Genomic DNA, 26,003 nt, shown 5'->3' on the forward strand with positions numbered 1-26,003 from the left:
CTGGGATTAAAGGTGTAAACCACCACGCCTGGCTTTAGAATTAATTTCTGGATGCTGAAAACACAAATCAGCTTCTTGGGAGTCTAAACAAGGGTTGTGCCTTTGGACTCCGGAAGCCCGGCTGTGCGGGAGGCTGCAGCGGCCGCAAAGCCGGACCGAGCTTTGCGACAGTGTCGTAAAGACCTTGCCGAAGCGACAGCATGGGGTTGTACGCGGCCGCGGCGGCGGTGTTGGCGGGCGTGGATAGTCGCCAGGGCTCCCTCAAGAGCCTGGTGTATTCCAGCAGCTTTCAGGTAGCGGGGCCGGGTGCGGGGAGGAGGGCTTGGGGAGCGGGGTCTGGCCAGGCGGGAGTGGGAGGGAGGCCCGCCTTGGGTGCAGCGTGTCGCCCCTGTCCCTCGCAGAACGTGAAGCAGTTGTACGCGCTGGTGTGCGAGACGCAGCGCTACTCGGCCGTGCTGGACGCCGTGATCGCCAGCGCCGGGCTCCTGCGCGCCGAGAAGAAGCTGCGGCCACACCTGGCCAAGGTGAGCAGCGGCCGGGGCCTGTCGCCCACGCCTGGCTTTGCACCTCTTTCTGGGATCCGAATTGAGCTGGAACGGATGTGACTTCACCTGGAGCGTTACGTGAAGAGTTAAAGAGGACAGAGACACAAGCTCGCGGTGGCAGATGCTACCTAGCGGGAAAGGGTGATGATGGCAAGGAAGGCTGGGGGTGCAGAGCTCTGCTGAACAGGTGGCTTCCTGGGGGAGAGGGACAGGCATGTGAGGCAAGCAGGACACCGGGTTTCAATACTGAATCTGCTTTCTTCAGCTGTCTGTCTGCCTTTTTGTGGCACTGGAGATCGGCATGCCAGAGAAGAGCTCTATCCCTGAGCCATGCCCCCAGCCCCTATTGAGGGCAATCTAGGCAGGTGCTTACTGCTGAGCTGTACCCCTATTCCTTCTCTGGCCGATACTAGACAAACTCTCTACCCTACTGCTTGAGCCTTGCTCCCAGTCTCTTCAGTGGGGGATGCCAGGCAGTCCTTGTTGAGCCACGCCCACAACCCTTCACCTGGAGATTCTAGGCAGGTTCTGCTGAACTGTGTTGTGTCCCCAGCCCTTGTTTTTTGAGACAGAGTCTTGCTTAGTTGCACAGGCAAGTCTTAAATTGGTAACTCAGGTTGATTTCCAGGGTGTTAGTCTTCTAGCTTAAGTATTTGAGATTGCTGGGATTATAGGCATTTGCTCCCATATCAGGCCTTTAATTTCTTGGGTGATCTCGGGCAAGAGAATCCCCTTGACGTGACCACCTGGACAGGGCGCAGTCCTCTCACTGAAGGGCTTCATGGTGTTTATAGTTTTTCTGTTTTCCTCTCTCCAGGTGCTGGTGTATGACTTGTTGCTGGGGAAGGGCTTTCGAGGGGGTGGAGGCCGATGGAAGGCTCTGCTTGGCCGGCACCAGGCAAGGCTCAAGGCTGAGTTGGCCCGGCTCAAGGTTCAACGGGGTGTGAGCCGAAATGAGGACCTGTTGCAAGAGAGATCCAGGCCTGGCCAAGGTGAATTAGGCTGAGGGGAGGGTGATGGCCCTCAGGAGGGGCTTACCTTCTACCCACTCACTGCTGTACCTTCTAGCCTTCCAGGTACCTCGGTTTGTGCGTGTGAACACGCTCAAGACCTGCCCCGAAGACGCGATCGATTATTTCAAGAGACAAGGTTTCTCCTACCAGGGTCGGGCTTCCAGGTGAGAACTTGGCACCTACCTGGGTACCTACATTTTCCTGGATGTCCAGATTCCTGGGGAAGCAGGACCCTATGGGAAGAGAGACTGGGGCAGTACTTGCTTTTTCTAGATGTTTTTCCCCTGCTTTCCCAACAAAAGTTTCTTTCTTTCCTTCTTTTGCTTTAAATGATATATAAGTATGTATGTCTATGTGTGGGTGTGTGCATGTGCCCGAAGAGGGCATTGGACCCTCTGGCGCTGGAGCTATAGGCTGGTGAGCTGCTGCACACGGTGTTGGGAGCCAAACTTAGGCCCTCTGCAAGAGCAGTGTGTTCCTAACTGCTGAGCCGTGTCTCCAGCCCCCCCCCCAGCAGTGTGTTCCTAACTGCTGAGCCGTGTCTCCAGCCCCCCCAGCAGTGTGTTCCTAACTGCTGAGCCGTGTCTCCAGCCCCCCCCCCCAGCAGTGTGTTCCTAACTGCTGAGCCGTGTCTCCAGGCCCCCCCCCCCAGCAGTTTTTTCCTCATCTTCTGAGACCTGGTTTTTTTTTTTTTTTAACCTTAAACTGCTGCTCCTGCAGTTCTTAGTCTGCGTTCTGGCAACCTCTCCATTTGTTCTTCAGCCTAACTGCTCCCTGTCCCCTTTCTAGTCTCTTGTCTAGATGACAGTCTCTTCAGCTGTAGGTCAAGACCCCACAGGCTGCAGAACAATCTATAGTTTGCGAAGACACCATGAGCACAATCTATTCATAATCAAACATCCATAAATCCAGGGTGCTCTTAGCAGGGTGTGTCATTACGTGGCATCGTCTACCTTGGGCTCTGAACCCACAGCAATGCACTTTACACTGCACACTCCGGCTCAGCCCACAGACAGTACATGGAGCATCTTGGCTCATATTTGAGACTACTGTATATTAGGGACTACAGTGTTTTACTGCACATATAGTTTCTGCTCTTTTAGAAACATAATGGTCTAAATACAGAAAACAAAGGCTTCAGTATTTCCCGACACTCATACTGCTATCCCTTAGCCTGGAAGTATCAGACTAGTCTGTCTGGATTATATTGCATTAGAATGTCTCTCTTTTTTTTTTTAATTTTATTTATTTATTATGTATACAACATTCTGCCTCCATGTATGCCTGAATGCCAGAAGAGGGCGCCAGATCTCATTACAGATGGTTGTGAGCCACCATGTGGTTGCTGGGAATTGAAAAGAAGCAGCCAGGGCTCTTAACCACTGAGCCATCTCTCCAGCCCAGAATGTCTCATCTTAAAAACTGGTGTTTGATTTGCTAACTTGAGTTTCACAAAAAGTCACAACCAACTGCACCTGCAGTCCTAGGGACGCCGATGCCCTCCTTTGGTCTCCACAGGCACTGCCTGCACGCTGATGCAGACAAAACACCTAGATACATCAAGGCTAAAAACAAAACCTAACCAGTGGTTGTTCCCTGCCAGCCTGGAGGACTTGAAGACCCTCAAGGGGCAACATTTTCTTTTGGATCCTTTGTTGCCTGAGCTGCTTGTGTTCCCTGCACAGACAGATCTGCATGAGCATCCCCTCTACCGCGCTGGCCATCTCATCCTGCAGGATAAGGTGCGGGGGGGGGGGGGGGGGGGAGCTGGTGGGAAAGGGAGGATGTGGGGGGCGTGCCTTCGCGACTCTGTGTTCACTCAGCTGTCCACAATCTGCTGCCCTGCTAGGCCAGCTGCCTCCCAGCCATGCTGCTGTCTCCCCCGCCAGGCTCCCATGTCATCGATGCCTGCGCTGCCCCTGGCAACAAGACCAGTTACATTGCTGCCCTTCTGAAGAACCAGGGGTGAGTGCTGGCGATGAGCTTTGAGGCAGAGGGACGGGTGTGGTCAAGTCTTGTGCTTTGTGGGTAAAAAGTCTCACCGGATGATACAGATTGAGAGCATGGCTCTGGACAGCTCGTAGCCTTGTCCCAAGCCAGGCTACTGGTATGGGACAAAACTCCCTCAGCCCTTGGGGTTCTTCCCAGGCTGGATATCCGTGGTCGGAACCCCTATAAGCCATTTGTTTTGTTTTGGGTGGTAGTGTATTGGGGATTGAATCCCCAAAGCCTTATATGTGCCAGGTAAGCACTCTACCACTGAGCCACGCCCCCAGTCCCTCACTGGGGATTCTAAGTAAGCCCTCTGTTACTGAGCCACAGCCCCAGACCTATGTCCTGGCTTAGTATGTTACAGTTTGATGTTCTTTTGGGGCTTCGTGCTCTGTAAGTTCTTAGTTCGGGGTCTGGCAAAATGACTCAGTGAGCACTTGCTGCTCTTCCAGAGGACCTGAGTTTGGTACCCAGCACTCATATCAGGTGGAACACAGGTTCTTTAACTCTAGCTCCCTGGGTTCCATCACTCTGGCTTCTACAGGCACCTGCACACATGTGGCATACAGATACATAGAAATTAAAGATTTATTTTATGTATATGGTGCTCTAACTACATATATACCTGCTTGCCAGAAGAGAGCATCAGATCCCAGCATGGATGGCCATGAACCACAATGTGGTTGCTAGGAATTGAACTCAGGACCTCTGGAAGAGCTGCCAGTGCTCTTAACCCCTGAGCCATCTCTCTGGCCCCTAAAAGTCCCCTAGAAGTCTTAGTTTAATACAACTTCTTAGTTCATTCTGCCTCTGCTCTCTTCCCTAGGAAGATCTTTGCTTTCGACCAGGATGCTAAGCGGCTGGCAGCCATGGCTACATTGCTGGCTCGAGCTGGGGTCTCTTGCTGCGAGTTAGCAGAGAAGGACTTCCTGACAGTTTCTCCCACTGACCAGCGTTATGGCCAGGTCCAGTACATCTTGCTGGATCCTTCTTGTAGTGGCTCTGGTGAGATGGGGATAATGTAGCTGTGGTCTAGCCCCACAGTAACTTGGACACTAAAGGCTACCAGTTTAATCTTGGTATTACTTCTGACTTGTACTATAGGCAAATGCTCTCATTTACAAAATGGGGATTTTGGTGGGAAATGGCTTCATAATTGCAGCGCCTTTTCCATAGGTATGCTGAGCCGGCAGCTGGAGGAACATGGGGGAGGCACACCTAGCAAGGAGCGCTTGCAGGCCTTGGCAGGGTTCCAGCAGCGGGCTCTGTGCCATGCACTCGCCTTCCCCTCTCTGCAACGCCTAGTCTACTCCACATGTTCCCTTTGCCAAGAAGAGAATGAAGATGTGGTCCAAGAGGCTCTACAGCAGAACTCGGGGGTCTTCAGGTAATGGTGTCCCCAGGACCTGAGAGGTCATGGCTTCTTCTCATCAGGGTCTGAGTCCTCTCCTTCTCCACAGACTGGCTCCTGTCCTACCCACGTGGCCTCACCGAGGTCTGAATACCTTCCCAGGGTCTGAACACTGTCTCCGGGCTTCCCCTGAGACCACACTCACTGGAGGCTTCTTCATTGCTGTGTTTGAACGGGCAGAAGTGGTGTCTAGGTGAGTGAAGAGGAGCCAAGTTTTTGTTTAAGGCGGGGTCTGTGTAACTCTGATTGGCTTACAACTTGGTATGTAGGTAGATGAGGCTGGCCTCAAACTGAAGAGTTTGAGCCTATGCCTCCTGAGTGTTAGAATTAAAGGTGTGGCTATCATATCTGCTAACCTCTGGCCCATTCTTCCAGCCCAGCCCCACAGGACAAAGCACTGGCTCCAGAACCTCTCAGCCCAGCTCCAAAGAGAAAGAAAAGACGCAAAGCAGCAGCTGGTACCAGCATGCAGCGAAGCACATAGTGGCCACTGTGAGTCCTACAACCAGTAAAACCACCCTGTGTGGGGAACCCTACTCCTCTGGGAAGGGCAGATGTCCTGGCCCTGTGGGTCCCTCACTGGACAGCTACAGTCCTACCAATTAAATTCTTTGCTTTACAAATAAAGAGCAGATTCAGGTCTATGACAGATCACAGTTTTATTTTTAATGACATTAAGCAAGAACAATCTCACATTCATACTAAAAATCTTAGCTACGCTCACAGGAACTCTGTGGTGGGAAGCCCCAGCCTCCCTGTCCAGCGTGAGCACGGACAAATGTGCTCACACACCGAGGCTATGCCAGGACGCCTCTTCAGGGGCCCTAGAAGCAGGCCTGCTGTGGAGCTGAGGTAATTAGCTCAGACTGAATTGCAGGGAGGCCCCTTCCTTACCTGAGGCACAGGTAGAGGCTTCCTGTGCAGACCCCCACCTATCCCCATCCCCAAAGGCATTGGGACGAGGTCCAGCTCTTTCCCAGCTCCACACAACCCAGCCTAAACCCTGCCAGTCACAAAGGGAAGGGACCAGTTACAGCTACATCACATTGTTATAAAGTAAGAAGTACACTTACACGACATGTCCAGGAGGAGCTCTGCCCCTCAGGAGAGCTGCCGAGGACAGCCATGAGCTCCTCCTTCACACAGGCATAACTATACAGCTAATTCCTACTATTCAATAGCATTTATATTTAACCACCTCAGTGAACCAAGCTTGAAGGAATTTAAAAGGCAATTTAGCTTAAATATAAAAATAAATTTTTATTTTGTTAAAAAACGTTTAAATATTTTTTCTTTTAATTTAGACACACGCATTCATACTTCTCCCAAAGAGGATGGGCATGGCAGCCAGGCTCTGGGGCCTAAGGGTGTGGTTTTAGAAGGAAAGACAGGCTGGGAAGGACCCTTTTTGGGAAACAACTATTAGGAACCTAAAAGTGTAGTTCATTAATCTACAACTCCAAACTCGGCAGAAGATGCCCTTGCCTGGGGTGTGTTACATGGGGGAGGACCAACAGGGAAGTCTTTGCTCCTACAGGCTCCATCCCCTGGGCTGCCAGCCTTTAATTCAAAACACTATTGAGAATTCAGGAGTCAGTACTGTGGCTGTAACGCGGTGCCACTTTCAGCATTCAATTAGCTAGGCCCAGGAGGGCCCAGGCGACATTGAGTCCGGCATTACCAACATGCCGCCACACATACAATTCAATTCTTCCTCCAAACTCGATTCAAGGAGCAACACACATTAACATCAGACAAACACAATACAAGGCTTGGAAAATACAATCCCGAAGAGGCAAAGTGGCCCGTGGGGTGGCAGGCAGGTGGAGGCAGCTAGAAGCAGTGGTGGGCAGTCTGCCTGCCCCAGAACTTTCTGGAGCAAACTTCTCCCCTGGCTCTGCCAGGCTAAGTCTTGAGCTGCCAACCTTTTGGAGGCTGAACTGGCAGAGGGCTGGAGATGAAACAGACTTGGCAGAAGAGGTGAGCAGCGCCCACTGGGGTCTCCAAGGCAAAGCAAGATTCACAGCCATTTAAAAGGAATGAATCTTACAGGACATGTGAGGGACAAAGCAGCAAGAAATGAGAGACCCTGAAGGAACCAGAGGAAGAGAACCACTTCTTATGGCCAAGCCAAGCAGGCAAAGCTCAGGGACATTGTCTCCCCCAATCCCACCTGATGTATATTAGGGACCCAGGTGGGTTCCACGCACCCTCTAGCAGAGACGGTGCTCAAGGAAAGGGGAGGCCGCCTAGGCTGCACACTAAACAAGCGCTGGGGCAGCAAGAGGACAATATGTACAGATGTTTCTTCAGTTCTCCAGCCTCACCAGTGGGACTGTTCAAGTAAAGTATCGGGCTTCTGCCCTCCCTGGGGCACCCACTTTCTCTAGAACAGAAAGGGCCAGGCTGCCACTTCTGCCCTGGTGACGGGCTGGGTTTGCTATGGAATTCGAAGGGTCAGAGGCTCTTCCTAGCAGGTGCTGAGGTCCATATCTGGGCAAGGGATGGGAGAGTGGAGACAAGAGGCAGGTTACTTCTTGCGGGTATGCTGCCTTCGGGCCTGAAGTCGCTGTCGAGCTCCTGGAGTCTTGGATCCCGCGCCAATGGAAAACGAAGGGGCCGCTGATCCTAGAAAGAGTTGTTAAGACCTCATCAGGGCAGCTGCTGCTACAAAAAAATGTGCCTGGTGCCTTGCTCTGGGAAGTTAGCAGAAGCATAGGTGTTCCACCAGGGCTTCCGAACCTGTTGGCAGCCCTCCCAGGCCTTGGCGGGAACCCATCAGAAACATGAAGGAACAACACCAAAGCAAATAAAAATAAACCTGTACAAAACACAAAACCAAACACCCACCAGCACTTGCTTCCCAAATGCTTGAGTTTCCAGAGAAGGCTCCACTCTATTCTATTGTTCAACTACCCTAGACCCTGAGGGCTAGCAGCCTGCTATCCTGATCACTCCTGGTCCAAGGGACGGGGGTGTCATGCTGGCAACAGACTGTCTCCTTACCAAAAGTTCCGACTCCAACAAAGCCTTGGGCAGGTGCTGAGGAGGCCCCAAATGAGAGGCTGCTGCCGGCGGTGCCTATTCCAGGGGCAGGGGTACTCTGCCCAAAAGTGGGTGTGGATGTACCTAGCGGGAACAGACAGAAGAGCTGCAGAGACCGGGCAGGTGCCAGACCTATCCCCCAGCACCTAGTGCTGAGGAAGGTGGTCTCCGCCACCGCTCCATGTGTAACTGCAGCAGGAGGTATGGGGCTGTCAGGTTAATCCTTATCTGCCTCGTCTCCCTGGTTCCCTGCCTTCTCTCTCACACTCACCTTGTAGGACCCCTAATCCTCCCAGGATGCCCTCTGGAAATGGCTCCTGCTCAGCCTGTGCAATTACATCAGGGCTGCTTTATTCTGACATTGCTTCCAAGACCACTTTTCACCCCTCCTACCTCAAACACCCAATTCTTTAGTTTTGCTAATTTTGAGACTGAGTCTGTTATGAAGCCCAGGTTGGCCTGGAACTCTCCAATCTCCTGCCCAAACCTAAATGCTGGGATAACAGGAATGCACACAACTCCCAGTTTAACTCCTGGTTCAGATCATCAGTCCTGGTCCTCTATAGTGTCACCTGTCAATCATTCCTTTCTTCCCCAAAAAGGACTCTGAACCGTCACCCTCCCCATCACCATTCGTAAGTGACTTGACCATTAGTGAGAAACTCATGATCCTTTGGTGTCAACACCACTCACACACTCTCCCTATGTGTTATCTGTCTGGTCCGTGTAACTAGTGCAATACTCATTCATGGAGTGTAGAGGTTGACAGTGGGTGTCTTCCAGAGTCTCTCACCAGTTTGGACCTGGCTATTTTGGGATCTGCCTACCTCCACACACTCAGCACTGGGATTACAGGTATACACCTGGGGACTGAACCCAAATCCTCATACTAAAGTAGCAAGCACTTTGACTTTTGAGTTATCTCCCCAGCCTCATCCACCTGCTCAGTCTAGAGGTTGCTTGAACCTCTGCACACTGTGTGTGAACCTACAACCAACCATCTGGCAACCCACTCTCTGCTATATCCCTTTCCTCACTGTCCTGGAAGACTCACACCTACCTCTCACCCCCCCACTTTCCTCAAGAGCTTCTTTCTCCCTTATTTACCAAAAAGGTTAGTAGCTCTTAGGGCCAAAACTCACCAAGCACACAGCAAACAAGATCTCTTCACCTTTCAACTTGAAATCTGTGACTTCCCTAGATATTTAAAATCCCAGCAAGAAGCCCTGGCTATGAGCAGCCTTCTACTCTAACCAGCCAATCTTGCCTGCTCTCTGCTAACAAACCCACCATCCCCGCTTCTGCTGCTGTGCCCTGACACTACCTTCCCCTGCGGCCAACATGGATGTCTACTACCACAGCAGTTGGGAAGCTGGAGTGTGAAGATCTTGAGTTTGAGGGCAGCCTGAGTTTCATTCGGAAACACACACACACACACACACACACACACACACACACACACACACACAACCAAACCAAGAAGTCAATGAGATGGCTCAGTGAGTAAAGACACTTGCAGCAAGAGCCCAGTGATCTGTGGCATATTCCCAGAATTTAAGAAAAGGGGAAGGGGAGAACCAACTCCACAAAGTTGTATCTGATCTCTACCTGTACATGATGGCAATGCATGCACACGAGAGAGAGCCTACATACACACACACATTAAAATGGGTTGGGGAGATGGTTTGGTGAGTTAAAAGTACTTGCTGTGTAAGCATGAGTAACTATAAAATAAAGCTGAATGTGGCTGTACATACATGTATATACCAAACACAAACCACAAACATTTTCCCTTCCATTTACTACTTCCTCAAAGGCATTATGATTTTTGTTTTTAAATGGGGCTGGAGAGAGAGCTTAATTGGTTCCAGAGAACCCAGGTTCAATTTCAGCACAAAAATGGCAGCTCAAGCCCCAGAGGATCCACCACCCTCTTCCAGCTGCTGGAGCACCAGCATGCATATGGTTCACAGACATACATGTATCAAAACACATATATACATATATCTTCCTAGGATTTTAAAAAAAAATCGTGTGTGCGTGTGTGTGCACAAGTGCAGTATCTGTGAAGGTCAGAGAGCAGCACCAGATCCCTTAGAGCTACAGATATAAGCAGCTGAGTCACTAGATGTGGGTGCTAGAACTGAGTTTGGGTCCTCTTTAAGGACAGGTCTTATCCCCTCCAGCCCTCCAGAAACCTTTACTGGCTACACAGGGCCCCTCCATCATTAGGACTTAGCTTGGACTGCCTACAACTCACTTGTAGGCTGTTATACACTAAGCCTTATTAACAGCTCCCAATCTTACCTCCAAACACAGGCTTGCTTTCAGGCGTACTGCCCACATTGAAGGCGAAAGGTGAGCTCTGGCTGGTTGTGCCCAGGGTGTTCTGACTCAGGCTTCCCCCAAAGGAGGCAGTGGTGCCTGTGGTCCCGCTCTGTCCAGATCCAAAGCTGAAAGTTCCAGAGGTGGAGCCAGTGCCTGGAGTAGCACTAAGCCCAAAGCCTCCACTGCCAGAAGCTGCTGAGCCACCAAATGTGAACGGGGATGGAGTAGAGCTGCCAAATAAAGAGCTGCTGCTCCCACTGTTGGTGGTCTGTGTGGTGGCACCAAAGCCAGAAGTGGTGGCTGAACCAAAGGAAAATACAGATGTGGTGCTACCAAAAGCGGGCTGTGTGCTGGCAGGGGTGCCAAAGGTGGAGGCTGTGGCTTTCAACCCGCCGAAAGCCGGTTGTGCAGCACTACCAAAGGTGGCTGGTGCTGGGGCTGCAGATGGGGCTGAGGCCACAGAGTTGCCAAACGTGAAAGAGCTGCCAAAACTTGGGGCAAGTGCTGGCTTGGTGGCCCCCTCAGTGGCTCCAAATGTGGGCTGTGGGTTGGCTCCGGGGTAGGCTGGGAGTGCAGGCTTGGCACCAGCGCTAAAGGGAATGTTGAAGGTAGGGCTGACAGTGTTGCTGAAGGTAAGTGTAGGCTGGCTGGTGGTGGCAGGGGCTGAGGTGGAGGTGGTGAGGGTACTGCCAAAGCCACTGAAGCCGCTAGTGCCACTGCTACTGCTGGCAGCTGTCTGAGCAGAACTGCCAAGGGGCTGGCTAAAAGAGGTGCCTGCTGCAGATGCTGCGGTGGCAGGGGGCTTGCCAAACTGGAAGATGGAAGGCAGGGCTGGGGCAGAACTGGCAGCAGTGACAGAGGGACCTCCCCCGAACAGAAGTGGCTGGGAGGTGGAAGTCATGGTATTGCTGGCAGTGCTGGCCACAGAGGTCACTCCAAAGCCAAACACAAGCTTTGAGGCAGAAGTTGTGGTGCCAGAGGCCACTGTGGAGGTGGCAGTAGCCAGGCCAGCGAAGAGAGGGGCTGGAGGGGCTGGAGTGGCGGCTGCAGTAGTTGTCTGCTTCAGGGAGAAGGGCGCTGACAGGGGCATGGTTGTAAATGGCTCCACACTGTCAAAAATAGGCTTGAAAGTGTGAGTTGTAGTACTGGCTGTGGTGGAGAGGGTGGTGTTGGACGAGGCTGTAGTGGTGGCTGAGGAGCTAGATGGCAAGGGGCTATCATTCTCACTTTTAGGTGTGGCCGTAAAAATGGGCTTAAACATGGGAGAAGCAGAAGCTGGGCCAGGCATGGTAAGGGAGGAAGAGCTGGCAGGTGGGCTCAGCATCCCGAACAGCATGCTGGGCTTTGGGGTCGGGGAGGGAGCCGTGGAGGCTGGGGTGCTGGCAGACTGTTCAGCTTGAGGGACCCCAGAGGACTTGGTGTCAGTGAGTGGTATGGCAGATGAAGCAGAAGTCAGCCCCAGGAAGGTGGCTGTAGGTTTGGAGTCCGAGGAGGTGCTGGCCACTGGCTCTGTCAGTGGTGAGACAACAGGGGTCAGGAGGCTGGGTGTCTTCGGAGGTGAAGGGGCTGCAGGAGTTGCTGCTGCAGCAGGTTCTGTGAGGAAAAGGAAGTGAGATGAGTTCTGAGGTCCTCTGCAGGCGGCACTTTGCATGCTCAGCACCACCAACGTACAGGGACTCAAGAAGGCATTATTTCCACTCCCAGATTCCAGGAAAGACAGAAGGAAGAAAGCAGGGGAGCCTACCTGGGGCTGCATGTGGGATCATGAAGGAAAATGCGCAACTCTGATGTCTACATGTGCCTACTCATCTAACAAAGACCCATCATGTTTACCAGCCCAGCAAGGCAGTGTCTGTGGGAGCCCCGAGAGCTGCATCACCACGCCTGCACTCCAGTGTGAGAAGCACAGCTACACTGCTGTGTCCATGTGTGGTAGCACGAATGTACCAGCCGGCAAGGTTTACCAGCCTTGCCCAGAGAGAAAGGAATTTTAGTTATTCTAGGCTTGGGATCAGAAAGCTAGGACACCTTATGGGAAGGATCATGTCATATTGCAGATACTTCTCAGGGAAGACATAATACAATTCTCATAGATGACACAGACTCAGGGCAGCTAGGGCGGATGCCTTTGAATCATGAACCCAGTATGACAGTCTGCCTTCCTGTAAATTTCTAGACCAGGGCTTTCTGAAGCCCAGAACCAACAGGCTCTATACCTGCGTCATGTCAAAAGCCAGTCATTACAGGACAGAATGCTCTTCTTACCTGAGGATGGTGGGGCTGGAGAGTCCTGCATCTTCTTCAAGCTCTCCAACAGTGGGTTAGAGCTAGGAGCTGGGAGGGAGGCTGGTGAGGCGGCAGGCCCCACAGCAGGCAGGGTGAACGTGAAAGGAGGATTGGTGGCAGGTGGGGTTTCAGTGGCCGAGGTGGGGGCATCATCTGAGGAGGAGAGACAATCTTCTAGCAAGTTCCAGAGCAAAGGTACAGGAAGCTCAAGAGCCCAAAATGCTTGTTCAGAAATGTTTCCCTATTCTCACAGATGGGACGCTAGACTGCAGGTCTCAATGAAGACCCAAGCAGGTTTCCCCGAGAACAAAAAACAAAGGAAGCTGGAGGGTGGGAGTGGCAGGGTGGGAGTGGCACGTGACCTGTGCTGGAGTGGAGGCAGGAGGACTGCAAGGGTGATGACAACCTGGGTTAGACAGTAACACCATTTTCACTAACAAAACAAAACTTTCAGGTTCCATGGAAAAGTGTTAGTGACAGCTACTGGAAATAAAACTGGTGAAATCAGGGCACAAATAATTCAAGAGCTGGCTATGGTGGCATCCATCTGTAACCCAACATTTGGGAGGCTGAAGCAGGGTTATGAATTTGAAGACAGCCTTGGATAGATGAATCTAGACTCAAAACTGGAGCAAAGGAGAATCAAGCGTTCTACTACTTCTCTTCCAAGGAGGGCCGTGGAAACAAACCCCAAAGACAGCAAGGTGTTCAGGACCTCTGCATCACACTGCACTCGGCACCCTTACCTGTCTTGTCCTCCAAAACCTTGTTAAACCACTGCAGTGAAGCTTTCCTCTCCATGTCCAGGTCTTCGGCAGTGATGGAATAGCCAAGCTCAGGGGGTGGAGGCTACAGACCAAAGACAGGTTAGGCTGACTCCCAGATGCGGAAGAAACCTGTTCCCAGCCCGAGTCTAAAAAGAGCTAAGAAGGAAGGACAAGGCATACCAGGGTGAGCTGGTCCCCTCGCCGGGAGGGCAGCAACTGAATTTTGCGTTTGCGTTGCCCAGAGCTGCCAGATGTGGGTGGGGAAGTCCAAGAGTTCTGCTGCTTCCCAGTGGCTGAATCTGCAACTACAGACAAACACAGGTTTGCTGGTCTCCCTGCTCCTCCAGGACAGAATGGTTTTGTTGAAAGACATCATGTTTCCTGTGTGTGAGTGGCCTGCAAGTATCTGCAATGTTATTTGAAAGGTGGACACAACTGCTTGGGGGATGGGAGTGACCCTGAGCCCCACATGAGCTCATCACCTACCAGTCCTTGCATTCTGCACTGGATTGTGTCTGCTTTTCTCTCTTCTCACACTAAGGATCTACTAAGGGCTGGATTATCTTCCATGCCCCAGAAAGAGCTCTGTTAACTTCAGTGGTGTTAACTTCCACTGCAGATGCCACCCTCAGCCCACATGGCTTCTCTACTTACCCTTTTCTCTTGGGGACTCCTTGTCTGTTACCAAGGGAGCTGAAGAACTGGAAGGGTGACACGGCTCTTCCTCTCTGTGGGGATGGTGAAAAGGCTAGATTTTGTTTGGGAAGACTACCAGGAGTGCACAGCACCTCACTGCTCACACATGGCCAACGTCTAGAAAGACCATGGCTCCCAGTCTCAGCACGTCACCCTGTCACACTTCTTATAGAACTGGAGGTGGGCAGTTGACAGAGGCCACAAGCAATTGGTCTTTAAACACAGAACTGCGAAGCTTTATTCAGAGCCTGTCAAGTCTAGGGCCCCAGACTGCATTTTCAGGCTCTAACAGCAGGTTAGTGATGGAGCTAGGAGTGAAGCTGGTGAGAAAGCAGGCCCGTGACAGACAGGGTGAAAATAAAAAAGGCTGGGTGGCATGGAGGGTCAGACACGACAGACCTGATCCCCGAGGGAGCCGAGCTCCAGTGAAGAGTGAGCTGGGGCCAGGGACCCAGGCTCCCTGCTGACCCGATCCACTCTGCACTCCACTCCCAGTGGCCTCTGCACCACTCCCACTGGAGTACGAGACAGAGAAGGGACCCCAACCATCAGTGTGCTCAGACTGCACGACAGGGGAGCAACTGTAGCAGGCACTTACTGCTCTTCTAGGGCTTGACTCTGATTTGCTCAGTCAGAGTCAATAAAAGCCCAAAAGACAATCCCTGTTAAGCCCCACTCCCCCCATCCATACAAAGTGATCAGAAGTGAATGGTGATTACCTTGTTTTCTTGGCTGGCCTCTCTGGTGTCTGGGAGCGAGAGGAAGCTGGGCTAGAAAAGGGGGACGAGGTGGGGCCACCACTCCTCTTCCACAGCTGCAAGTCAAGCAGAGTGGCACATCTAAGACTACCACTGAGAACATGACTTAGAGACATTCTGATAGACCAGCCATGGTGGAGCTCTGATTTTGAGGCCAGCCTGGTCTATATAATGAGTTCCAGGACAGCCAAAACCAAACCAAAATAAAAAAAAAAAAAAAACAACTTTTTTGAGGGGCTGGAGATATGGCTCAACAGTTAAGAAACACTTGCTGCACTTGTAGAGGGTCCAGGTTTGGCTCCCAGCACCCACATCAGGCTGCTCATAAGTACTGTAACTCTAGTGCCAGGAGATTGGATGCTTTCTGGCTTCTGTGGGTACCTGCATGCAAGTATATGGTGCACCTAAATTCACACAGACTCAAATAAGTTTTTTTTTTTTTTCCTTTTTTGAGTTCAAGTCTCACTGAATAGTCCTGGTTGAAATTCTTTATGTAGACCAGGCTAGACAAAAGCTTAGAGTATGCCACTGCACCCAACAAAATAATAATCTTTAAAGTAATGCTTGTACCCATTATATATTCCAACAATGATAATCTACAGGTATACCCTTTATTTTGCAGATTCTGACATTCTAGCAGAATAAGCTTATGCATGTTAAAAACTACAAACTGGGTGTGGTGGTGCAAGCCTGAAACCCAGTACTTGGGAGGGCAGAAGCAGAATAATCACTACAAGTTCAAGCCCAGACTGAGAACATAGCAAACTTCAGGATAGCCAGGAATCCATAATACCTTGTCTCAAAAAACAAAACCAAACAAAAAAAAGATAACTGATCTACTATGCAAGCCCATACAGCTACTAGTGTCAATGTCAATATTAATATCAAGTCTGCCTGAAAGCAAAGCTGCCTAGCTTCCCTACCCATAGATATTAACTCTAAACAAGAATGACAACTACTTCATGTTTTAAAACATGTATTAAATTCCAACTGTTTACAAATCTCATCTACACGTCAAACTGAACGAACCCTCTCAACCAAATCAGTACCACCGACTGTACTGTTGTTTTCCTGTGGTCCATCTGCAGCAACAGCTCCATTTATACCAGTCCCACAGATCGATGTTTTATCTTGTTTGCTATTTAAGGCTTTGTATTTGTTAGCCTACAGATAGATCCAATGCCAGGCAACAGAGAGTGGTCTGCATCTCTGTTCACGGCTCTGAGAGATACCTGAGAGATACCACGGGTGGAGCTGTAGGAGCTGGTGATGGCATTGCGGCTGGAGCTGGGGATGCCTCCTGTGCATGTACTAGTCAGGGAGCTCACAGAGGAGGTGCGAGACCGTTTGTTCAAGTGGTCATCTGAGCTCTGGGAAGCCAGACTTCTCTTCAGGGAGCCAGGCCTAACAGAAAGGAAAAAGACATGCTTCTGAAGGTACGTTCTAATATTTCCTTCATGGCTGCAACACAGCTTTTTGAATAAACCTGAAGAAAGCCATAATATTCTCACGACACTATCAGCAAATGACACAGGGAATGGGTAAAGCACAGCATGGGAATGCATGCAGGAATGCAGAGAGCAGAGCAAATGTGTGGGTTTGGAGGGAGGATGACATTTTGATTGTGGCTTCATGGGGAACTTCAATGTCCTTCAATAAAGCTGTTCAGAGAAAAATCAGAGTTAAGAACCAACCACTCTCTCAGCCAGGCAGTGGTGGCGCACACCTTTAATCCCAGCACTTGAGAGGCAGAGGCAGGCAATCTCAGTGAGTTTGAGGCCAGCCTGCTCTACAAAGTGAGTTCCAGGACAGTCAGGACTGTTACACAGAGAAATCCAGTCTCAAAAAACCAAACCAAACCAAACAAAAACAACAACAACAAAAAAAAAAACCAACCCTAAAAAAAGAACCAACCACTCTCCTGAGCCTCCAACCCCAAAAGGAATCTCCCCCATAATCCTCTCTGTAGGCCTGTGTTTCTACCTTTGCTACGCTATGGTCCCAGGGCAACCTGCATCAACCACAAACCAGATGACTGACACTTCAGCAAGATGTGTTTCCGTTTTCATCTGTGCATCCCGTCTGCAGCCACAGCCAGCCAGCAGTACAGCGAGCTGATACAAGGCTTCACGACAGCCTTTTACCATAGGGGAACCTATATCCCTTGTGCCCAAACTTTTTTAAAATTTTAAATTCAAATGTAGAGATATTTAGTATTTATCTTAAATTCCATGTTACATTTCTTGAACTGCAGAAGCCTTGTGATCTTGTGAACCTCCTGTGAAGGGTCAACTATAACATGTTAGTGAAGTAGATAAAGTAAAACAGAAAAGACCAATTATTGGACACGGACTTGTTTATTTATTTAGTAGTTTACTTAAAGCACTGTAAGATTTCACTTGCTACTTGGAATAGAATGACCTGGAGAAACACAAGGTTGTTGCCCTTAACAATCTGAACACAAACGCTTAGTCTGTCAATTGTAATATATGCCTTTAAAACCACCCGACTACCACATATGCTTCTGTAAAATCTCACCTGCTTATGGTTTTAGAGTATAAAATAAGAACGCAATCTGGACCTAGGAGCAAGAAAGGCCTTTCAGGAGCTGTCCTGGCTTTTGGTCCACTAGTGAATATATCTCCTCTCTTTCACTCCCACTGGTGTCAGAGTGCTTATTCCAGGAAGATTACCACAACGTTAGCACAATAGATAGAATGTCATTAAACACAGACCCTCTGTGCATCTCACTCAGATTAGCGGAAAAACATGGCAAGAGACTGGAGAGAAAATACCTAAGCACAGCAAATTAGTCAAAAAGAGTGTGAACTGGACAGGATGCAGAAAGCGAAGAGGAAAGCTGACAGCAGTAGCTGTCAAAGCGCACTTTCCCAAGCATCACCAAGGGTTTAACTTACTTGGGCACAAATGCAGCAGGGACTCCGTTGGCGACAAGGGGCTCGAATGCTGAATGCCCGCTCCCACTGCTATCATGGCGCCTGTGACAAACCACAAAGTCCCCCATTAAATACTGCGCCTGTCTTCCCAACCCTTGTAAGCATTTCCCAGACCAGCCATATAGCTCAGCAGGTAAAGGCACTTGCTGCAAGCCTGCTGACTTTCATTTGACTCTGGGAATCCTTGTACCCCACAGGTAGAAAAAGAGATTCTCATAAGCTATGCTCTGCCCTCCATCTATGAACCAACTCACACACAAACAAAATAAACAGTGTAAAGAAAATTGAAAGTATTTCTTCATATTCCTGGGACCCAGCATTACCTCTGTAGAGTATACATTTCATGCTAAACAAAAAAAAGTTTATTTCAAACCACTGGGTTCCGGAAGGTACATTACTCTAAAATTATCCTGGTTAACTAAGGAGCAAGAATGACCCTGTAATACACCTCAACGATTCAAGTACATCACAAAAAGGAAACACAGCCTGAATCAGGTTCTTGTTATTCTGTCCAAACTATACCAGAATTCATTATGTAGCCTCAGGCTATCTTTGGACTTCTAGTCCTCCTGGCACAGTACTGGGGATTACAGGTGTCAGCTACCATTCCTGGCAGATTTATCAGTTTTTAGTGGCTGATTTTGTATCAAAATATTACAAATTCAGCTGCATTATAGGTAACAGTCCACATACCCCCAGGGCTCCAGAGCTGTTAGGAAAGCTCTATACATTACACACAAGAGTGTACTCATGGGGCTGGAGAAATGGCTCAGTGGGTAAGATGCCTCAGGGATTAAGAAGGATCAGCAATTGGACCTGAGTTCAATTCCCAGCACCCACATAGCAGTTCACAACTGTCTGTAACTCCAGTTCCACAGGATTTGGCATCATCACAGAGCGATACATACAGGTAAAACCACAATATACATTAAATCTTTGAAAAAAATGTTAGAGCCTGGTAGTGGTGGCGCATACCTTTAATCCCAGAACTCGGGAAGCAGAGGCAGGTGGATCTCTGTGAGTTCGAGGCCAGCCTGGTCTACAAGAGCTAGTTCCAGGACAGATTCCAAAACTACAGTGAAACCCTGTCTCGAAAAATCAAATTAAAAAAAAAAAAAAAAAAAAAAAAAAGGAAGTGAACTGTATTAAAGCCCTTACTACCAAGCTGTCCCAAGGCTTACATTGGAGCTGGCCTCTGTACCTTCATGGAAATCAACTACATTTCCACAAATTCTCTGGAGTTCACCTGGCAAGCTCGTTTAGTACTCTCCTGACCAGTACCTTCTCTTGTTTTCCTGGCCATCAAGGGGGAGCTGGTCTTCTTCCTCCACTGTCCTTTTCTTCTTTTCTTTGAGGGCATTCAGCACAGTCTCCTTCGCACAAGGGTCCGGGACATTACTTGATGGTGAAGACAATGTTGTGTTGAGTGTCTGCTCTGGCCTATAATGAAAGATAAAATGCTAGAAACAGAATATTTTTATCTATCATGGACAGAACAGAAACCAGAAGCTAACTGACAATTGAAACCTTAACTCATATATGTGTAGAAACTATCATGATTAGTAAATCAGGCCTGGTAGCTTAGCCTGCAATGCCAACAGTGAGAAGTCAGAAGCAGGAGGATCACCCTGAGTTTGAGGCCAGCCTGAGAAACAGTCAATTTCAGGTCAGCCTGTTCTATGAATAGAGGGTGACTGAGCGCGCACACACACGTGTGTGCGTGTAGAAATGGCTCAGTGATGAAGAGCTGCACAATCACTAGGACTGTGTTCAGATCCCAGCACCCACACAATTAATTAAGGCATCTGGCATAACCTTGAAACCCCTTGTGAGCCTCAGGTTAGGGAGACACTCTGGCCTCAAGGGAGTGAGAGCAATAAAGGAAATCTGAAGCTTTCTTCTGGTCTCCACAAAGGCGCAGGTGCTTACCTGTATACACACGTTTGTATACACACACACACACACACACACACACACACACACACACACACACTCACATGGATGAACGAAGTAACTTGCTGTCCGGAGGGGCAATCCTCACAGTCACTGGGCTACACACCATTCTTGAGTTCCGTGCAGACAGTACAGCCTTCTTGTGACCACCATTCCAGCACACCGTTGGCAGTGCCCCAAGCAAGGAGTACTGGGCCTGCTGAATGGGATAGCGTCTTCGGGGTGTTATAACGAACCGACTGGATAAAGACCCACACTCTCTGTAGGGAATAAGAGACACATGCTGGAACCAGAGTCTTAAAGGAACACCTAATTCAACGGACTGTAGAAACAGAGGCATTAACACTTCCTTTCTAGAGATATCAACCTCTCTCTCATTTATTTTTAGCAGTGACAAAACTCAGGGGTGTATGCATGCTAGACAAAGCCCTCTGCCACTGACAAGGCAGATCTCCAATTATTCTAAGCAACAGGGAACACGGCATATGGACGACAAACTTCTCCCATTCCATCCGAGGGCAGAAAAGATCAGCTGCTTAATGGCTGTCTCTACCATGGTCTTCAACAAAGAGGGAACCTGGAAACCTTGCCCACACAGGTACTTCAGAAGCACATGCAGATGGGCTGTGTAGGGATAATTCTGTCCAATTTGTCTGCACAACATAGCTGGAGCCAAACATGAATAGGTATTCATCACCGCAACTGAACACATGTCTCAGGGCCAGTGACATGGCTGAGTGGGTAGAGGTGCTTGCTGCCGAAAGCCTGATGACGTGAGATCAATCTCAGGGGCCCACACGGTGAAAGGAGAAAAACAAGCAAACAAACAAACACACAAACAAGCTTCATCCAGAATCTAGGCTGACTGCAGTACAGCGCACCTGGAACCCCAGCATCGTGGAGGTGCGAGCAGGAGGGTCAACAGGCCAAAGTCATCCTCACCTACAGATTGTGTTCATGGAACAACGTGAGCTACAAGAGATCGGCATCTCAGAAAAACTAAAACCAAAGGCTAGGCAATGAATGGGCAGTGTTTGCTGCTAAGAATGAAGCTGAGGATTCGATCGCACCACAGCGCAGTAATCCTGTCCTTGAACTCCTCATCCAGAAGGTGGACGCAGGAGGATGAGGAGTTCAGGGACAGCCTCAACCAAAGAAAGGGTTAGAGATCAGCCGATCTGGACCACCAAGCATCCTACCTTAAAAAAAAAAAAAAAAGTGAAAAGACAGGAGAATAATGAAGAAAGGGAAAGAGGAGTACTAGAAAGAAAAGGAAAGGTTACATCAAAGAAAAAAGAAAAGTCGGATTTCCAGGTGGAGCCCTAGGTTAAAGGCGCAGCGACCCTAAAAAAGATCGCCATGACTTACCGGTGGGGTAGCCGCCGGGAGGGTCGTAAAAGCGGGGTGGGAAGCGCGGGATAGACATGGTGGACTCGCTGGGCCGCCGACGCGGGCGGCGGGGAACGTGAGGGTGGGCGGCGGCCCGGCCTGTCCCGAGGGTCCTGCGCCACGGCAGGCTGGGGAGGGCCGGGCTTGCCCAGGTAGCTGCCCATAAGTAAGAGCTCAGCGGGGTCGGGGCCTCCAAGCGGGCTGCGGGGCTCACAGAGGCTGCCGTTGACCGCCGACTTAGCCGGAGGCGGCGAAGCAGTGAGCGCGGGTCGCGGGTGGCGGCGCGAGTCGCGCACGAACGACGACAGGCCCCGTGGGCCGCGGGGCTCGCGACTCAGGCCCCACCAGGCCGCGCTCGCCCCCACGGCCAGCCAGGCCAACGCGGCCGCCGCTGGCACTAGGTAGAGCGCGAGGCCGAGCAACGCTAGGCCGAGTGCCGCGGCGCCCGCCGGTCCTCCGCAGCCGCGGGCGCGGCCCCGACCCTCCCGTACACCCAATGGGGGCCGCGACCGCTCGACTCCGCCAGCCGCGGCTGCCGCCGGAGACATCGCGGCTCCGCGCCGCGGAGCGGACTTAAATATCCCAGGGTACACCGCGCCGCGCGCCGCCGCTTACGTCACTCTCCCCGACGCGGCGCGCCGGGTGAAAAGGGGAAACGCTGCGGCGTGGCGAACGAGGCGCGAGAGGCTTGTTTTGAAAAATTACGGTTTGGGTAGGCGTTGTTGACCTTTAATCCCAGCACCCAGGAGGCAGAAGCAGGAGGATGTCTGTGAGCTCGAGGCCAGCCTGGTTCACAAAGAAAGTTCCAGGACAGCCAGGGCTACGTAGAGACTTAAACCCTGTCTCAAAACGTAACGAAAAGCCAGGGCGGTGGGCAATGCACGCCTTCAATCCCAGTACGTGGGAGACAGAGGTAGGAGAATTTCTGAATTTGAGGCCAGCCTGAACTACACGATGAGTTCCAGGACAGCCAGGCATACACAGAGAAACCCTTTCTCAACAAAACAAAACAAACAAAAAACCAAAAACCAAAAAAAAAAAAAAAAAAAAAACCCCAACCAAGAACAAAAACACAACAAAAGAAACCAAAACAAAACCATCTGACATACTGTTCTGACACTGAGGTTGAGGAAGAGCCGCATTGGAAATCAAGGCAGTAGCCGGGCATTGGTGGCGCACGCCTTTAACCCCAGCATTTGGGAGGTAGAGGCAGGCAGATCTCTGTGAGTTCGAAGCCAGCCTGGTCTACAAGAGCTAGTTCCAGGACAGGCTCCAACGCTCCAGAGAAACCCTGTCTTGAAAAACAAAACAGAAAGAAAAAAAAGAGAAAAAAGAAAAAATCAAGGCAATGAGCCTGTTGGCATTTGCCTGTAATCCTCGCATTTGGGAGGTAAAGGCAGAAGTTGGATTGTGGGTTCTAGGCCAATCTGGGCTAGTTAGACTCCTGTCTCAAACAAAACAAAACCGTTCCTATCAATCAGACTAGCCTGGGGTGCATAGTGAAATCCTGTGTGGAAAACGTCAATCAGATGGACGGGGCAGATGGGGCAGACGGGTGCCCCGATGCTGCAGAGGAACTTTGGGTGACTGTCCAGGCAGCCAGCTGTTTCTGTCATTACATTTTTCGGAAGTCGCTTGCTTGTCCTTCCTGCTTACTCAGTTAATGTTATTTCCTTCTTGGGTCTCTGAGGGAGTCGAAGACTAGAGAGTTATAGTTTTCTTTCTTACCTGGTGCAGAAAGCAAGTTATAATGGAAAGTAAATTTACAAGACTTTGGACTCACCAAGATAGGATAGATATGGAGTATTTTCTCTGAATTTGTCAAATGCAAATGGACTAGACATTGTTGATGTATTTATTGCCTATATATATTGTATATAGTTATTTTACTTATTGTGTATAGTTTTTCTTATAATAGTTACAGCCCTTTTAAATTTTTAGACAAAAAGGGGAAATGTAATGATATTTCATTTGTATTTTAATAAATAAACTTGCCTGAATATTAGAGAGTAAAACAGTCCCACTGGTCAGCCTTACAGACCAGGCAGTGGTAACATACACTTTTAATCCCAGTAGCCACACTAGTTTGCCATAGAAACTGGGTGGTGCACGCCTTCAATTCCAGCCCTAGAGAGGATTCTAAAACAGGAGGAGACAGCTTTCAGACTCAGTCTCATTCTGAGGTTTCCTGGAGGCAGAATTTTTGGACTAGGTTGAGGTAAGAGCTGGTGGCTTTTTTTGGTCTTCAGGTTGAACCCCAATATCTGTTTTTATTAATCGTGCTTCACCCAGAGTTTACCAATTTGGCTTGGCTGGTCAAAAAGACTCAAGCTCTGTTTGTGTCTACTTCTGTGCTGGGATGATAGGGACTTGCTACTCTGCCCAGGTTTTTTTTTTGTTTGTTTTGTTTTGTTTTCTGATTTCAAGATAAGGTTTATCCGTGTGACAGTCCTTGCTATCCTGGAACTTGATTTGTAGGCCAGGCTGGCCTTGAACTCACAGAGATCTGCCTGCCTCTGCCTCCTGAGTGCTGGGATTAAAGTGTGCTCCACCACAGCAAGCTATTGTGCTCAGGGTTTTACGCTCGTGCTGGAGCTCTAAGATTAGGTCCTGTGCTTGCACAGAAAACACTATATCAGTAAAGCCATCTTCCCAACCCACATTTTTCTTTTGGGGATCGTTGGGGGCGATTGAAAGCTGATTCTCCCAATCAAGAGGCAAGGTAAAGCCAGGCATGGGGAGAGAAGGCAAGATGGACAAGAGAGAAGGTGGTTGGGAGGGAGAGGAAGGGGGTCGGAGTTCAGAGGCAATGCACGTTATTTAGTTTTTAATGAATACTAGCTGAACTGGTAAATGCCAGTGAGTAAAGCCAAGAGACAGGCTGGTCCTCCTCAACAGGAGTTTTCTTAGTTTCTCAGGTGGAATCCAGGGGAGCTTTATTGCCTAGCTGCCACTAGAGGGCAGTCCCGGGCTTTTCTGTAAAGGCACACCCAGCCTTACCTGTCAAGCTTTACCTAGGTCTCAGGAAGTCTCTAAAGCACTGTCTAAAGGACACAAGACCAAGCTACCTGAGGCTTGTATTTGTCCTTTGAAAATTTTGGTTAACAAAATAGCAAAATGGATCAAGTCTGCTTGGAACTTGCAACCTACTCCTTCAGTCGTTTCAGGGAGTGGTGTGGGGTGGGATGGAGTGGGGTGAGCCGAACCCACTGTACCTACTCAAGAGTTAGAGCCAGGAGGATGAACAGTGCAAGGCCATCCTTACCTATTGAGTATTCCATTACAGCCTGGATTACAGGAGACCCTGTCCTACCCCCAAAAGGGGAGAGGTTGGAGAGATGGCTCAGTAGGTATGCTGGTTGATTTATGTCAGCTTGACATAAATGAAATATCTAGGAAGAGAAACCTTAACTGGAAAAATCCCTCCTTTTTTTTTTCTCCCGAGACCAGGTTTCTCTCTTTAGCTTTGGAGCCTGTCCTGGAACTTAACTCTGACGACCAGGCTGGCCTGCAAACGCACTGAGATCCACCTGCCTCTGCCTCCCAAGTGCTGGGATTAAAGGCATGCACCACCACTGCCCAGCACCTATAGGCAACTCTTAGATCATTTTCTGGTTAATGATAGATGTGGGAGGGGACCAGACCGTGTGGGTGGTGCCACGTCTGGGTAGGTGGTCCCAAGTGTGTATAAATAGCTAAGCAAGCTATTGAGGAGCAAGCCAATAAACAGCTGCCGTAGTCTTTCATGGTCTCTGCTTCAGTTCCTGCCTCCAGGTTCTTGCCCTGACTCCCTTCCTTGATGGCCCATGATGTGGAAGGACAAGCCAAATCCACCCTTCCTCCCCAAGCTGCTTTTGGTCATGTTTTGCTTTTGTTTTTATCATGGCAGCAGAAACCCAGCCTAATAGGTAAATCACTTGCTTCACTTAAATCTCTAGGACCCATATTAAAAGCCAGGGGCAGCCGGGCAGTAGTGGTGCACGCCTTTAGTCCCGGGACTCGGGAGGCAGAAGCAGGTGGAGATCTGCTAGTTGGAGGCCAGCCTGGTCTACAAGAGCTAGTTCCAGGATAGTTTCAAAGCTACAGAGAAACCCTGTCTTAAAAAAAAAAAAGCCAGGGGCAGCTGGGCATGTGGCACACGCCGTTGATCCTGATATTCCAGAAGCAGAGGCAGGAGGACCACTGAGTTTGAGGGCAGTCTGGTCTCCATAGTGAGCTCCAGGACAGCTGGAACTATGGCGACTCTGTCTCAAAATACAAACAAAAAAATCCAGTTGTGTGTCCTTGTAACCCCAGTGATGGTGAGATGGGAGACAAAAATGAGGACCCAAGAGCCAGTGAGAGTGGAACAGCAGGAAAAGATGCTTTGCTGCTAAGCCTAGCCAAGACTAAAGACAAAGAGTGGAAGGTGCTGGAAGAATGGTAGTGAAGGCTATCCCCTAATCTCCACACGCAAGATGCGTGTGTGCGCATGAGTACCCTCGTACATACTGTAGTTCCCCACATATACCTTCCCATATGTGCACACGGAAAGGAAAGTAGGGAAGGAGGCCGTGAGATGGCTCTGTGGCTTAAGGCGCTTGCTTTGAAACTTGATGACCTGAGCTCCACCCCCAGGACCCACTTGGTGGAAGCAGAGAACTGATTCTTGCAAGTTGTCCTCTGACCTCCACCTGTACTTCATGGTGCATGCACCATACACAACACACATATGCATGCGCCATGCACAATACACATGCATATGTTCATGCACATACACACACGTGCATGTGTTCATGCACATACTCACATGTGCACAAACTCCATCAAGAAATTTAAAATACTACAAGAAATTTGTTTGTACAAAGTTTGCAGACATTTCTT

General features: G+C 49.8%; 2 protein-coding genes across 2 annotated transcripts; one reads left to right on the forward strand and one right to left on the reverse strand.

Annotated features, from left to right (window-relative positions):
- Nucleotides 1-172: 172 nt before the first annotated feature.
- Nucleotides 173-5,605, forward strand: Nsun5 (NOP2/Sun RNA methyltransferase 5). Its single transcript, XM_038345679.2, has 10 exons — nucleotides 173-293; nucleotides 402-524; nucleotides 1,363-1,537; nucleotides 1,614-1,722; nucleotides 3,162-3,300; nucleotides 3,408-3,523; nucleotides 4,377-4,555; nucleotides 4,727-4,937; nucleotides 5,011-5,154; nucleotides 5,337-5,605. The coding sequence occupies exons 1-10, from the start codon at nucleotides 201-203 to the stop codon at nucleotides 5,443-5,445; spliced, it is 1,398 nt and encodes a 465-aa protein (XP_038201607.1). The 5' UTR covers nucleotides 173-200; the 3' UTR covers nucleotides 5,446-5,605.
- On the reverse strand, nucleotides 5,602-21,688 carry Pom121c (POM121 transmembrane nucleoporin C). The gene is made up of 13 exons (XM_038345678.1): nucleotides 21,120-21,688; nucleotides 19,796-20,011; nucleotides 19,080-19,238; nucleotides 17,760-17,840; nucleotides 16,074-16,245; nucleotides 14,803-14,897; nucleotides 14,042-14,115; nucleotides 13,568-13,692; nucleotides 13,367-13,469; nucleotides 12,600-12,773; nucleotides 10,314-11,927; nucleotides 7,968-8,090; nucleotides 5,602-7,589 (listed from the first exon to the last, which is right to left on the reverse strand). The coding sequence occupies exons 1-13, from the start codon at nucleotides 21,686-21,688 to the stop codon at nucleotides 7,492-7,494; spliced, it is 3,603 nt and encodes a 1,200-aa protein (XP_038201606.1). The 3' UTR covers nucleotides 5,602-7,491.
- Nucleotides 21,689-26,003: the final 4,315 nt, after the last annotated feature.

Source organism: Arvicola amphibius, chromosome 10 (assembly GCF_903992535.2).
Source record: "Arvicola amphibius chromosome 10, mArvAmp1.2, whole genome shotgun sequence".
Taxonomy (NCBI): Eukaryota; Metazoa; Chordata; class Mammalia; order Rodentia; family Cricetidae; genus Arvicola; species Arvicola amphibius.